Raw genomic sequence first — 13740 nt, forward strand, 5'->3', positions numbered from 1 at the left:
CCGTTTGCCAGGCTGCCTCATTCTGTCCAGTAGCTGAAGGGTTAAACTGGGGAGGAGAGCGCACTGGGAGGCTGAGAGCTGCGTTAAATTACCTAGTGATACACAGAAAAAGACCGGAAATTGCCCAATTTTGCCATCAAAATAAAAGTGTAAAATTTGTCAAAAAAAGGCAGTCACTATACCTTACGCTAAGTGAGTCAAAATTTGATGTTGTGAGCTTTTTGTGATTATACTGGAGAGCAAAGATCAAGAAAAAATCACCAGAAAGCTTAAAAGGATGTCTACTATCCTAAAAATGCCTATCATGATACATAACAATGACACAATTATTCTGAAGACTATTGTCCACTTTGGTGCTTTGTACGTTGGTGTTCGTCAATAAGGCTTTTATTTTGAAAACCACACCGGAAGTGGCATTTATTACTCTGTCTGGCTTGACACCGTTCACGGTGCAGAACTGGGCTTCAACATCAATAACAGCCTTCAGCATAATAGCGCTGCTGCTGCTGCGGGATCCTCCGGGGAGCCGACAGAAGGCGACGGCGGTGTTCCTGACAGCCTTCCGTAACCTAAAGGACCCTTCTGACTCATTACCGCCTTGCTTTATCTGAAAAGAGGGCGTTACAGGATAGAAAACAGCCTGGAAGAAGGTGACATGCCCTTCATTGCCTGGCGCAGTCAGTGCGTCGCTCGCTGCCAGACGCGGACGAGGTGAAGCCCGGAATGGTGCGTTTACGTTTCTAATTTCCACACTAGGAGGCCCGGCTCGGTTTCCCATTTGTTTCTGGTTTAATTCTTGTTTTTCGGAATAACGACACTACATGCCCGATCTCCGAGCCGAAGCGACGCGAAAATGCAGCAGCACAGCGGGTGTTTGGGTGCAGGTGGATGGCCAACCTGACGGTCCCAGCCGCCGCTTCCCTCCCGTTCTGCCGCCGCCGCTGCAGCAGCAGGTCGGGCTTCGTCCAGAGCTGTGAAAACAAAACAACCCCCCCCCCCCCCTAAAAAAAATATAAAATAAAAAAAACCCGAGTCATGCTTCCCGGGGTCGGAGTGTTCGGCACCAGCTTGACCGCCAGGGTGATCATCCCGCTGCTGAAGAATGAGGGCTTCGCCGTCAAAGCGCTATGGGGCCGGACCCAGGAGGAGGCGGAGGAGCTGGCCAAGGAGATGAACGTGCCGTTTTACACCAACCGGATAGACGACGTGCTGCTGCATCAAGATGTGGATCTGGTCTGCATCAACCTGCCTCCACCTTTGACGCGGCAGATCGCTGTCAAAACACTGGGTGAGTCCTGCTCGGGGGCGGGGGGGGGGTGGATGCTGCCGCTGCTGCTGCGGCCCTGGCGTGTTTGTTGTGGCTGTGATGTGCAGGCCTACTGCTGCAACAGGGGAGGTCATGCCTTCACTTGTCAACTTGTGGGTTTATTAGTCTGCAGTGGAACAGACGTGCAGCCAAGTCAAGGTGGAGTGTGTGCTTTATGGGTAATAGCGGGTGTGGCTGCTGAGGATAAAAGGATGGTTTATGTAATACCCAGCTTATCTTCTTGTTCATGTCAACAAGTCTCCTTTATTCCTGAAGTTGTCCTCATGTCTGACTTGTGTGTAGGTGAGGCTCAAGTCAAGGTGGAGTCAGGCATTAACTCTATAGTGCATGCCATTGCTGCCTACGTGCTCTTGAGCAAGGCACTGGACCCCTGTCCCTGCGTGTTTGTGTGTGTGTGTGTGTCAAAGAGGCATATGCAATTCCAGTGACCTTGTGCAGCATGGCCAACAAAATAACCTTCATTAGGAATTAAGTGTGTTGCTCAAGGGCAACAGCCAGTAGCAGCTGATGGAGGAGGAGAGAGAGAGCGCAGATTTTCCTGCTGGTCCTGGTAAATTTGAACTGGTGACCTTCTGTGATAGGATGCAGTATGAATGTCACATCATGCTGAAATTTGTCTTGCAGTAATGCTGTACTTGCATCTAATGAAGAAAGCCTCTCAAATGCATATTTAGGCTACATTTCTCTCTAAGCATTGTTTTCTTATGACATGCTTCCCATGTGCTCGTGATGTATAATAGGAGCCGGATTGTCAGTGTCGGTTTGCTTCTAAAACTCTGAATTGGATCTGCATCAACAGCTGCATACAATATCTAACCTGCCCATGACTTACTGATACAGCAGGTCCACCTAATGGAATCAGGAGGCTGATGGACAAACAGTCATGAGGGGTTGGAGGTGGCTTAAGACCAAGTACAATAACAGTTAATTTTTGTGGGGGCTGCCACTGAAAGAAATGTCTTGGTCAAAGCCTGAGCTTAACCTACGTTAGTGAAACTGACAGATGCAGAAGCCCAAGAGAAGAGGCCTGAATGTAAGAAAAGAGAGGGACACAAAGAGAGAGGCTGTTCTAGTTTAAATCTGGAGCAGTGTGGCTTATTTTGGAGATCACATTTGGGAGCTGTGGAGCCATTTTAAAAGAATGGTGGCAAGGGTAACCGGCTGCAGCCTGAGCTCTACTCCAAAAGGCTTTATTTGCCCTACAGTTTGGCAGCAAACCTCGGTTGGCGAGTAAGCGCAAATAAGTCAGGGCTGCGACTAAACAAAAGGGTCCAAAGATGCTTAACGTGAAGGGAGAAACTGGGTTATATCTGAAAACACATATTGCATCCTACCTACAGAACAGTGAGCAGTGGGAATACAGAAAATCAACAAAAATAACACATAAATGTTGATTCATGTTGTAACAGCAACACCTGTAGTGATATAGCCATAGCCCAGTGTATAGCCGTAGCCCAGATGTAACATCACATTTTCATGAAAGATAGCCTATTGTTTGAAGAACTATTTAGAGCTGGGAGGGACCCGGACATAATTTAATGTACATACCATATGCTTCATTTAGTATCCTTCCACTCTCTACAAGGAATGAAGGAACACACTGAATTTATATTTCATTTACCCCTGAATTTAACTAAAAAATCACATTTAGATCTGGGTTTTTGCATTTTTCACATGGGACTAGTGACCTCTATTCACTGTACAATAGTCAAAAGGGTAAATCAGGGTGTATTTCAGCAGCACTAATGATCAGGCTTGTTATGCCTGTTGACTGTGGAGCTGCTGCTTCACTTGTCAGTTGCCTCCCGTCACTCGTCACACTTCTAGAGAGCTGCGCGACTTGACAGCAACAGGAGAGACTGCATTAGCATCAGCCATAAGTGTGTGTGAGTATGTGAAAGAGAGAGTATGTGTGTGTGTGAGCGAGAGAGAGAGAGGGAGGGGCTGTGTGAGTGTGTACATGAGACAGCAACACAGAGAATCTCGCTTTTGTATTGAGTAGGTCTTGTGACTAGGCTGCTAATTTGAATTCCTGAAGTGTCGTTCACACCTCAGTAGTTAGTGTGGAGTTAGGCAGCTTTCGTCAGCACCTTTTGAACTGTCATGTTGTGTTTAGGCACTAATTCAAGTTGTTTGATCGTAGGCAGGGGTCACACACTTGTTGATATGGAGGGTCAAGGGCCTAAAGATGAATGGGTGATGGGCTGCTGGTCATAAGTTGCAATTAGAGAATGAATATCTAGAAATGTGACAAGGCAATGTCACATGTCTTATGTCAATACAAGATAGATGAAACTTTAATGATCCCCTTGGGAAAAACTATGGAGTTAGAATTCCTTGTAATAAACAAGGAATAACAACAAATTCGGATGAGGGTTCATTTTGCCAATGTGGCCCTGATCTTATTCATATGTATTGGGTGTGTTTATAAAGGACCTCACTGTGGCGTGGTGGTTGAAAAGGCCTCCACACAGCAGGCCATGGCGCTCAGTGTAAACGTCTACGTTCTGCCTCGGCATCTCGGCGTAAAGATAAGGCCACTGTGGCTCCATTCAGCTTCACACTGCTGCCTTGTTTGCTCGTTTGCTTTGGTAAATTCTGTGGAGTGGCAGTGTGATCAAATAAAAGGGACAGGCTTCAAGTGCGGTAGCCAATGTTTGTTTATACCATGACTACACTAATGTCAATACACACATGCGTGCGCCGACGCAGACACCAGCGCAGGCACGTACACACACGCACCTCGTGTTTGTTCTGGGCAATGTGCAACTGTTCTTTTGCAACCCACCCACTACACACTACGCACGGATAAATCCCATTGATGGACCTTCCTTAATTTCCCTTCCACATTGATGCGTGTGTCAACGCTTCTGACAGCTGGAAGTCCAAATTTAGCTCTGCGTGAAGGTTGCACAAGCCCGCTGAGCTGCAGCCAGAATCGCTAATCATGCCCCACTGAACTTGACTCAACCTGCAGAACAGCCGTGGCAACTTGTCAATAGCCGTTCTTTCTCTCTTTCCTCTCAGCCCGTTTCCTCATGGCTTCATTGTTTCAGGGCCGCCCGTTCCTTCCCACCCACCTCTCTGCCTCTGTACCTCCTCCACTGACAGCCAAGTCTGGGTCAGATGGGACTTGGTTTTAACCTGCATGGACTGACAGATGAGGGGAATGCACTGCGTCGGGACAACTCCATGTGATTTTCAAATACTTACTGTTGATTGGAACCGTTCAACCCAGGCTCGACCAAGTCAAAGACACACGTTCAAGACACCTAGAGCGGTGCATGACGCCTCCGGGACTGTCTTTCGCTGTCACCGCAGTGACTAGAAAGTCTGGCTGTGAGAGAATGCAAAAGCGACTTCCTCTTTCGTCAGGGTGTGTGAGGCGATGGTTATCTGCCTGTGGCTGGCTTATTGTGTACCTCCTGCATTAAGGTGATAAGTCTAATCAGGCTTCTTCACCATAGGAATGTGGACTTAGGCATTGGAGGCATTCACCAATACTCTACTACTCAACTTTAAATGATGTGTTGTTTTGCTTTTATGCATCCTTTATTTGCCAAGCTTAGTCTCTGTTAATCTTAAATAGAGCTAGGGCTGCAACTAACGATTATTTTCATTGTCGATTAATCTGACGATTATTTTCTCGATTAATCGATTAGTTGTTTGGTCTATAAAATGTCAGAAAATGGTGAAAAATGTCGATCAGTGTTTCCCAAAGCCCAAGATGACGTCCTCAAATGTCTTGTTTTGTCCACAACCCAAAGATATTCAGTTTACTGTCATAGAGGAGTAAAGAAACCAGAAAATATTCACATTTAAAAAGCTGGAATCAGAGAATTTGGACTTATTTTTCTTACAAAATTACTCAAATGATTAATTGCTTATCAAAATTGTTGGCGATTAATTTAATAGTTGACAACTAATCAATTAATTGATTAATCGTTGCAGCTCTAAATAGAGCTTTCAAGAAAGTATCAGTAAAGATATATTCAATCCTGTGATGGATTCCCCCTGACCTGTCTGGGTGTTTCCCTGCTTGCCACCCAATGCATGCTGGGATAGGCTCCAGCCCCCAGTGACCCTGAAAAGGAATAAGTGGGTAAAGACAATGAATGAATGAATGAATATTCACTAGTTTGTAGGCGTATACCAGAATTTTCAGTCCTTCTTTTTTAGAATAGCAGGTGTTTACTCTTTCCAGTACCAAGGTAAAAACCTGGATGTGGAAGGCACTTGCCAAATATAATATATCTGTCTCAGCTTATTTGGAATGCCTTTGTACAGTAACAGCAACTGTAGCAAATAGGTAACCTGAACACCACTGCATATAACATAATTCAAATGTGTTTTTTGGCTTGTCTAGGCCAACTAATGCCCTTTTCATACCAAGGAGCACCAGATAGATATATTTTTGGTGTGGGAGAATTGAATGCTAACCCTAAACCAAGGGACTTGGACCTAGGAGGATAAAGGAAAAACACTGGTGCGAGTCAGAGGCGTTCCACGTGTTGTTCAGGTTTTTCCCGAGTAGGCTCGTCCCCTCAATCCAGCAAACTTGGTCCCATTACAGCAAACCAGTCATTCTTGTTCAGCCACATCTCTCCTTCAATAGGGATTTCTTTCTGCTGGTTTTTTCCTTTCCTCTTTCTTACTACTATGGCATTCCTGAGGCGTCTGATGTCACACGGGCTTTCTCACTGCATTTGGTGTGTTGGGAAGCAAATGCCAGAGGGAGACTGTCTGCTCCTGCACAAATACACACACACACAAATACACACACACACACACACACACACACCGTTCTGCTTTCAAAGACAGACTCGTGTGAGCCCCAAGCGTTTCTTGGCCCACAGCTTGTGAAAGTGCTATTTCTTAAGCCAGAGAAGATTTGAAGCTCCTTTGGTCTTTTTTTTTTTTTTTTGCTAGATCCATTGGAATACATTAGCATTTCCAATGCACTCAAGGCCTGAGGAATTCAGACTGACTGGTGTGTCAGAGCCTAAATATACACTATGATAAATCTAAGTATGTGAGAAATGATGTCTCTCAGTAATAAAGTGCTGCTGTAGAATGACTTCAGATCTATATTTCACCGTGGCTTAAAGCAGTGGCTCTTGGACGTTTTTAATGTGCGAGCTGAGTCTCTCTCCCTGAGATCAAGGCTCATGAAAAAATACAGCTAATCGTGTCATGCGGGAAACCTAGAAAATATGAAGAAAAATAAGAAGGGTGGTGACCCATTTCATTTCTCGTCTTAATGGTTTGCGAAATCTGGGATTATTCAAATTTTTTTCATTTGATATTCAAATAGAACTTGGCCAGAAATGAAAATAGTCTAAAAACCAGGTGAAAATGGATTGGCTCTCTTGTAGTCACCATACAACCACTAATGCTAAATGGATGGGAGTAATGGGGCAGCCATGACATGTTCCACATATGCAAAGAAAATACACGTTCACTTCAGAATATGTTGCAAAATATGCAAGTAATGGCCAAAAATGAATATCACACAAAACAAAGGAGTTATCAATTTAAGACAATAAACAGGTCCTTGATAAGTGTTTTCCCCATATTGTCCCTGCTGTGTGTGGTTTAGGCCGTAGATTGTGTGTATGTGGGCCAGATGCTGTGAGAGAATCTGAGAACTCAACTAAAATGTAACATGAGCAAGAGTTTCAGGTGCTTTCCCTCCTTTATGCTGTTTTGCTTTGTACATGGAGGAAGTCATGGGAGAGAAGAAGACATTCAAGCTCAGCTCTGTGTAGGTAAACACACACATACACACACACACACACACACACACACACTCACACCTCTACTCATCTATAACTGAACAAGTGTGAAACCGCAGTGTGTGTTTTGAGTGAGGAAGTCTTTTCCTAGTAGTTGCTCCCACTTCTTCATTGACGTTTGTGTAAAATCCCCTTTACCAGTTCATTCCATAGTTTATTAGATTGTGAAATGAAATAAGAAGTTCTGTTATTACATGAAGTCAATGGAACAAAACACATAGGAGTTGAAAAGGTTGTGGTATAACGGACGACGTATCCAACATGACTGCACATCTCATATGCTGTTGAATGGGGTTTCTGCTTCGAAATGAGTATCAGTTTGATTTCAAAGAGTGTTTATTGATGGGTCAGGGTCAGTCATCTTTCCCTCAGATCATTTTTCTTCACTGGAAATGTAGGTAATTAATTGGATGGATAGAACAGATAGATAAATCAAAAGAGAAATACACTTCAAGCTGTTGAAAGGCTTCCTTACGGGCTTTCTAAGGCTAAAATCAATCTGATCTCTCTCTCTCTCTCTCTCTCTCTCTCTCTCTCTCTCTCTCTCTCTCTCTCTCTCTCTCTCTCCCTCTCCCTCTCTCTCTCTCTCTGATATCAGTGGTAGAAGCTATCAGGTATCAGGTCAGCGTGCACTGAGCCGCACAGCCAGACGCTTCCTCATCCCTGCTGACTGGACCAGCCGTCTAAGAATAGCATCTAATGGTCATCACACACACAGATAATATTTTGAAGCAAAGTAGATGGGCGATTTGGGTAATTATGATCGCTAACGGTAAATATTACACGGGTGTGATCAGGAATATAGGACAGTGGGATAAAAAAACAGGGAAACAAGTATCCTCCCTTTAGAAATAAATGGGAGTTTTATGTGCAAAAGCTTGAGATTCTGAAAATGAAAACTCACATCCCTGATATGAATGTGTTACAAGAAACAAATGTTTAATAATGTTGTTTTCCCCTTATATTTTTGTTTGATATAGCCCACCAAAGGCAATATTACCCATTTCCAATTGCTTCATAAAGTTGCCTTGAGACTGGCTGCCACACTACAGGATGTCGCCCAGATTAGTTTATTAATTTGGTGATTTCACACAGAAGATGATATCAGAGAAGGCAGTGACAAGATAAATTGGATTAAGGCGAAAAATTGGATTAAGACCTCAAAGACGGTGAGGTTGATAATTCCTCGGCATGATTGTATCTTGACAGCTCGGCCGTCATGGAGCCTTTGAATTAGTTTATGAAATCCTGTAGTTTACTTCCACCCTAATGGAAACCCCCTGTGATGAGCTGTCATACGTCTCATGGTGCATTGAAGTCATCCTCCTCCGCAAAGGCCAGTGGGTGGTCATCAGAAATGAATGTGATTACAAGGGTTGTAGCTTCTATCCCAGTTAAGGTGCTGTTTGGGGGGTTTTATATGTATTTGTGCATGTGATTCATCAGTATCCCTGTATAAATGAATAAGCCAAATATTATGACCATGGTAACTGACTCATTATGACTCATGCAGATTGTAAAAACCAGCAGTGAACAGAACAAAGTGTCTTGCCTGATTAAGTATTCTGGTGGATATGTTCTTTATTCAGGTTTCTCATAATCTGGATTAGAGTTTGAGGGTTACAGTAACCAGCATAATGAAATTTGCACGCATTAACTTATAAACCAGACTCGTTTTTTTTAACTGATATGCATTGAATTGTCCTGTCTGTTTGTTAGCACTGTGAATGTGATGAGCTCTAAGGCACCTGCTCCGGAGGGCCACCCAAAGGCGCGGCGCTATTTATAACCTCGCTGCAAAGGGCAAGCGGGCGTCATCATAAATGCATGTTCCCGCCGCTGACGCTCTTATGCAACCGCACTTCCGACCGGTGATGAAGCGCCTCGGTGGCCCAGCTGAACTTAAAGGGCTAGTTGACCCGAATGCGCCGACTGCGTGACACTCTTTCTAGCGTGCGGGCAGAGATTAGAAAATGGCTCTGTAGTCAGCTGTTTTGGGAGTAAAATTTGATATCAGTCATTTTCAGGGAGCTTTCCTGGGTGTGACATTTGTAGGTCAGAGTTCAGTTTTTCTAGTGATGTTCAGATTAGGCCAAATTAATATGGAAGTGTTAAAAAATTTCCTTTTTATGAAGCTAAAACCTCTTTGACTAAACCACTCGGCTAGGGCTGAACGATTTTGAAAAAATATCTAATTGTGATTATTTTGACTGATATTGCAATTGTGATATGATTTGTGATATTAGAGGGAATGATCATTTTTACATCATTTTCATTGAAAAACGTATTAAAATGATTATGGTGTGATTTTTGCGGGGAACTGTAGCAAACAAAGATGTTTTCTTAAGTCTGTAGAATATGATGTGTAGGCCAGGACATCTGTGCAGCACGACAATATTTAATTTAAAATGGTATTTTGACGCACATTTCGCCTTTAACAAATATTGCGCCTCCTGCGATTTGAAAATTGCAGTAGGCCATATTGCGATTTTGATAAAATTTTCGATTAATTGTTCAGCCCTGCACTCGGCCCTTTTGAACTTACAGGACTGAGATTTCTTAGATTTTACATAAGAAAGAAACAGAATGACCTTAACAGTTACATTTTGTCCATTGAACAAAAGTGGGCCATTGGTAAAAAGAGCAAGTCAAATAAAGGTTAAATCAAATTTCCTTCCGCTTCTGACAAATCTGACGGATAAAAACTTTAACCCCAAGGCTATGTTTTCCCCGGCTTCATACAACTGGGCTTCACAGGACTTTCCAAACCTGAACGAATGGCCCTAGCAACTATATTTTCTTCAGTGCGCGTTCCTTTGTGCCGGTCAGTCTGATGAATTAAGGCTTTTGGGTTTCGGTTGAGGCAAGTCAACAAGGCGACCCCATCAACTCAGCGTCACCTATAGGAGAATGCCGCCGACAGAGAAGAATGGCGCCGTTCCCAGGCCTTCTCTCTCAGTGTCGGCGGTTTGTTTCCCACTGGTTCATGTTCGTGTTCTCCTGGACGCCCATTAACATGCTAATGACGGCCTGGGAGTGTGCGTATGAATGAGTGTGTGAGAGAGAGAGAGAGAGGAAGGGAGAGAGAGACGGCGAGAAACATCCAAGTAAGAATAAAAAAAAGGAGCTCGTCTTCCTGTGAAATTGGCTTTGTCTGTCAAATGAATGGCTGATGGGGGGGAGGGGGGGGGAGCTGAGAAGTGAGCATTCCTGAAGAAGAGGGGAGAGTAGATGACCCCCACTTCCACTAGAGCCCTGCCTTTATTCTGCGTGGACTCATGAGGAACTATTTTGCGGTGTTGGACTTGGGGTTGGGGGCTTTGGATGAGGAACCACATTGTATTATTAAGTCTGGGGCCAAAGGAGGGGCAGGCATTCAATGGGGAACTATTGTTATTATTACATTTTAAGGATGGGGTAGTGGGCAGGCTTTCGATGGGGAACTATTTTTATGATTAAAACTGAAGCTTTTGATGAGGAACTATTTTCTGTTATTAAATTTGACATGGCTTTCTGTTATTGGGTCAATCTGTATGCGTTTGGATGAAGAACTGTTTTAACTGGAATCTTATTTTATGTACAACTTGACAACAACCTGACTCTTTTCAATTGGCCAATGGGAGATGAAAAAGTAAAACACTGTCAAATATCTTATTGTAAGGTTGCTTGGTCTTTTAAAATGATGTGACATTTCAGACATGGTTTGCTGGTTTAGCTTAATTACTATTTTTCTGAAATATTTAGTTTTAGTTTTGTTCTTTCGTTTCAGTTTAAGCCGGAGTGTTTTATGTTTCATTAACCTCATTAACCCTCCGTGTTAAAAGAGGAAGGCACATGTTCACACAGTTTGAGAATTGTCATAGCAGCAGTCTTAGTATGAGTCAGCAAAGGTAGATGTGGCTTTTACTCATTTCTTGATACTGTGGTTCTCATCTATACTCCACTCTTAATTTTGCTTTGACCGAAAGACTTTTGAATAAAGTAATATTTTATTTCTGGTATTTTGGAGGCAGGGGGTATCGTTTAGTTTCTTCAGTGTGGTTTCTTCATCATACACTCCAGTTTAGTGTTCAGTTTTAGAGTTAGTCTTAGTTTTTGGTCAACTTTGTTGCTGTTGTTCATCAGTGGTTATTATTCATGTTATCACATGCAGCTTTATTAACCATCATGCCCACTCATTTTCCAATCATAAATATTTGACAGGATGAGACAGTTGTTAAGACGCACCCACTCACCATTGGGGTGTGTGTGTGTGTGTGTGTGTGTGCGTGTATGTGTGTGTGCGCACATTACTGAGATAACATTGGCATGCCAAAACAAAGATACCTGCATGATCAGTTTGGGAAATCAGTTGTGAAATATTCTCCTCTCACACAGACAGTCAACCAGAGACAGTAGACGGATGCTTTTAGTTGTATTCTCATGTTACATCCCAATATGTATTTTACATGCAGTACCCCAAACACTGATCACTTACTGTGTAGTGGCTTACCAATGAACACAGCTGGGTGTTTGTGTCATGAACTCTGTCTCTTTTTGTCCTCTCCTGATATTTATCCTGCGTATTCCCCAGATGAGCCTGTTCCATAATAGGGCTGCTCAGATGTCCTTTATGTGCCAGTGTTTGGGAATAGACCTGCCTGTGTTTCCTAATTGGCCATGGGGGACAGGGGACAAGAGGCAGCCGCACATACGAGACCGGGGAGACAAGGTTTCCGTCAGTCAGGGCTTCTGATCAAGTGATGGCTGGCCTTGCTCTCCCTCTGGGATTCACTTGAATCTTTATGTTTCGGCGTTACTTTTTAGGGAATTTTGTGCTTTGTCAGGTAGGATGTAGTGGAGAGTGACAGAATTGATGAGGACATGCAACATAGGATGGGAGATTTTAGTCCTGAAAACAGAATTGTTCACATTGTTATTATTAATACTAGTAGTAGTAGTAGAAGTAGCATTCACTTTGATAGTACTTTACAACAAATTTTGCCATCATCCCTTGTTCTTCACTGACTGTTAAGATTTGCATGCTGCTGTTTAAGAGAACAGGCTCACTGAGAGAAGTAGGACAGCTGTAACAGGAAGTGATGTTTTGGTATACCGCAGTGTAGTGTCTCACTTCCTGTGTGTGTGTGTGTGTGTGTGTGTGTGTGTGTGTGTGTGTGTGTGTGTGGTGGGTGGAAACAGTGTGTGTTTGTGTTACAAAGAGCACGCTTCTCTGTCATCTCATCTGCTTATGAGTGTGTTCTGGGGTGAGTTGAGCAGCCTCACCTAGAGAATGTAGCAAGAGTGGACCAACCTGCCTCTCTCTCTCTCTCTCTCTCTCTCTCTCTCTCTCTCTCTCTCTCTCTCTCTCTCTCTCTCTCTGTCTGTCTGTCTGTCTCTCTCTCTCTCTCTCTCTCTCACTCTCTCTCTCTGTCTGTCTCTGTCTCTCTGTGCTCATCTGCATGAGAAGTGGAATACAATCTGTTCTACTTTGTATACCTCTGACTGTCCAAGGGGGTGGATGAATGGATGAGATACTTAGCCAGCAGGTTTTGTTCCCACCTTCCTGTCTCATCTCTCCATTTCTTTAACTTCCTATTGGTTTGGTCATGTTTCATAAGGTTCATATTCCTCCCATTCTTGTTCTTATTTTCACCACAAAGAGCATTCCAGCTTGTTTTCATGCAGAGCTTAGTCACAGCACAGGGCTAAGCATAAACACTCAGCCGTTTCCCAGTGACTCAACCAGCCAGTCAGTCAGTCAGCCAGCCACAGGGATGTGATCAGGAACACGAAAGAGCAGGAAAATGGTTGTGTCTCTGTTTGTATAGCAATGATACTTATGTTTTTAAAAGAACTGATATCCTAAAAAGAGGAAAAATCACATGCCAGGCATGTCAACCAGCCGCCCAAATCCAGTGTTCAAGCCAGCCAGTGAAAGCCAGTAGGTCAGTAAGCCAGCCAACTAATCGGTAAGCCAGCATGTAACCCAGTGAGAACCTGAGAAATGCAGCGAGAACCTTAGAAATGAAGCGATCTCCACTACGTACGGCAAGGATCCACTGTGGCAGTGGTGAGGTCAGAACAATAGGGGCTGTGGCGGATGGAAACATGCAAACAGGTGATTTTGCATGCAGTAGCGAGCAAGGTTAATCTACTCAGCTATTCAAATATATGTAGGCCACAACCGTCTGCTGGCATCCACAGCGGTTTTCTCACAAATGAGAGACGTATGATGAGTTACCACAGGGCATCTGGGTAAGATAAGGGGTATTTCATGTAGTCTCTAATAACTTTCCTGTCATTTTCTACTGTATAATGTCATATTTGTTTGAAACGTTACAGGGAGATCAGAGGTCAGGGTCAGCCACAGAACAGCAAACCTGGAGCTGGTAGGGTATCACTGTCTCTGCCTTTAACTTTTTTGTATGTTTGTTTGTTCACAGCACTGTCATTGCAGAGGTGCTTTGCATTTTTCACCGTGTTTATCGCAAACCCCAGAGACGCCACACACACAAATGAATCCTTGTGTTGCTGCCCTGTCTGCTGCGACCGGGCCACAGTTGATCCAATGAGTTCTGTCCTCCAAATCAATTAGGAGGCAGACAGCCAAATCCAACAGTGGCAGAACATGGAGAT

At 43.7% G+C, this 13740-nt stretch overlaps 1 protein-coding gene across 2 annotated transcripts in view; it reads left to right on the plus strand.

The window, feature by feature from the left end:
- Positions 1 to 477: 477 nt before the first annotated feature.
- The window catches only part of gfod1 (glucose-fructose oxidoreductase domain containing 1), a 34984-nt gene continuing 21721 nt past the window's right edge, over positions 478 to 13740 (plus strand). For both annotated transcript variants that reach the window (XM_071523121.1, XM_071523122.1), the window contains exon 1: positions 478 to 1288. In XM_071523121.1, coding sequence (XP_071379222.1) covers positions 1036 to 1288 — 253 coding nt within the window. In that variant the 5' untranslated portion in view covers positions 478 to 1035. The remainder of the gene's footprint in view (positions 1289 to 13740) is intronic.

This window comes from Centroberyx affinis, unplaced genomic scaffold (assembly GCF_046629955.1).
Source record: "Centroberyx affinis isolate AG114_WGS23_722 - 3 ecotype Tasmania unplaced genomic scaffold, CSIRO-AGI_Caff_v1 ptg001068l_1, whole genome shotgun sequence".
Taxonomy (NCBI): Eukaryota; Metazoa; Chordata; class Actinopteri; order Beryciformes; family Berycidae; genus Centroberyx; species Centroberyx affinis.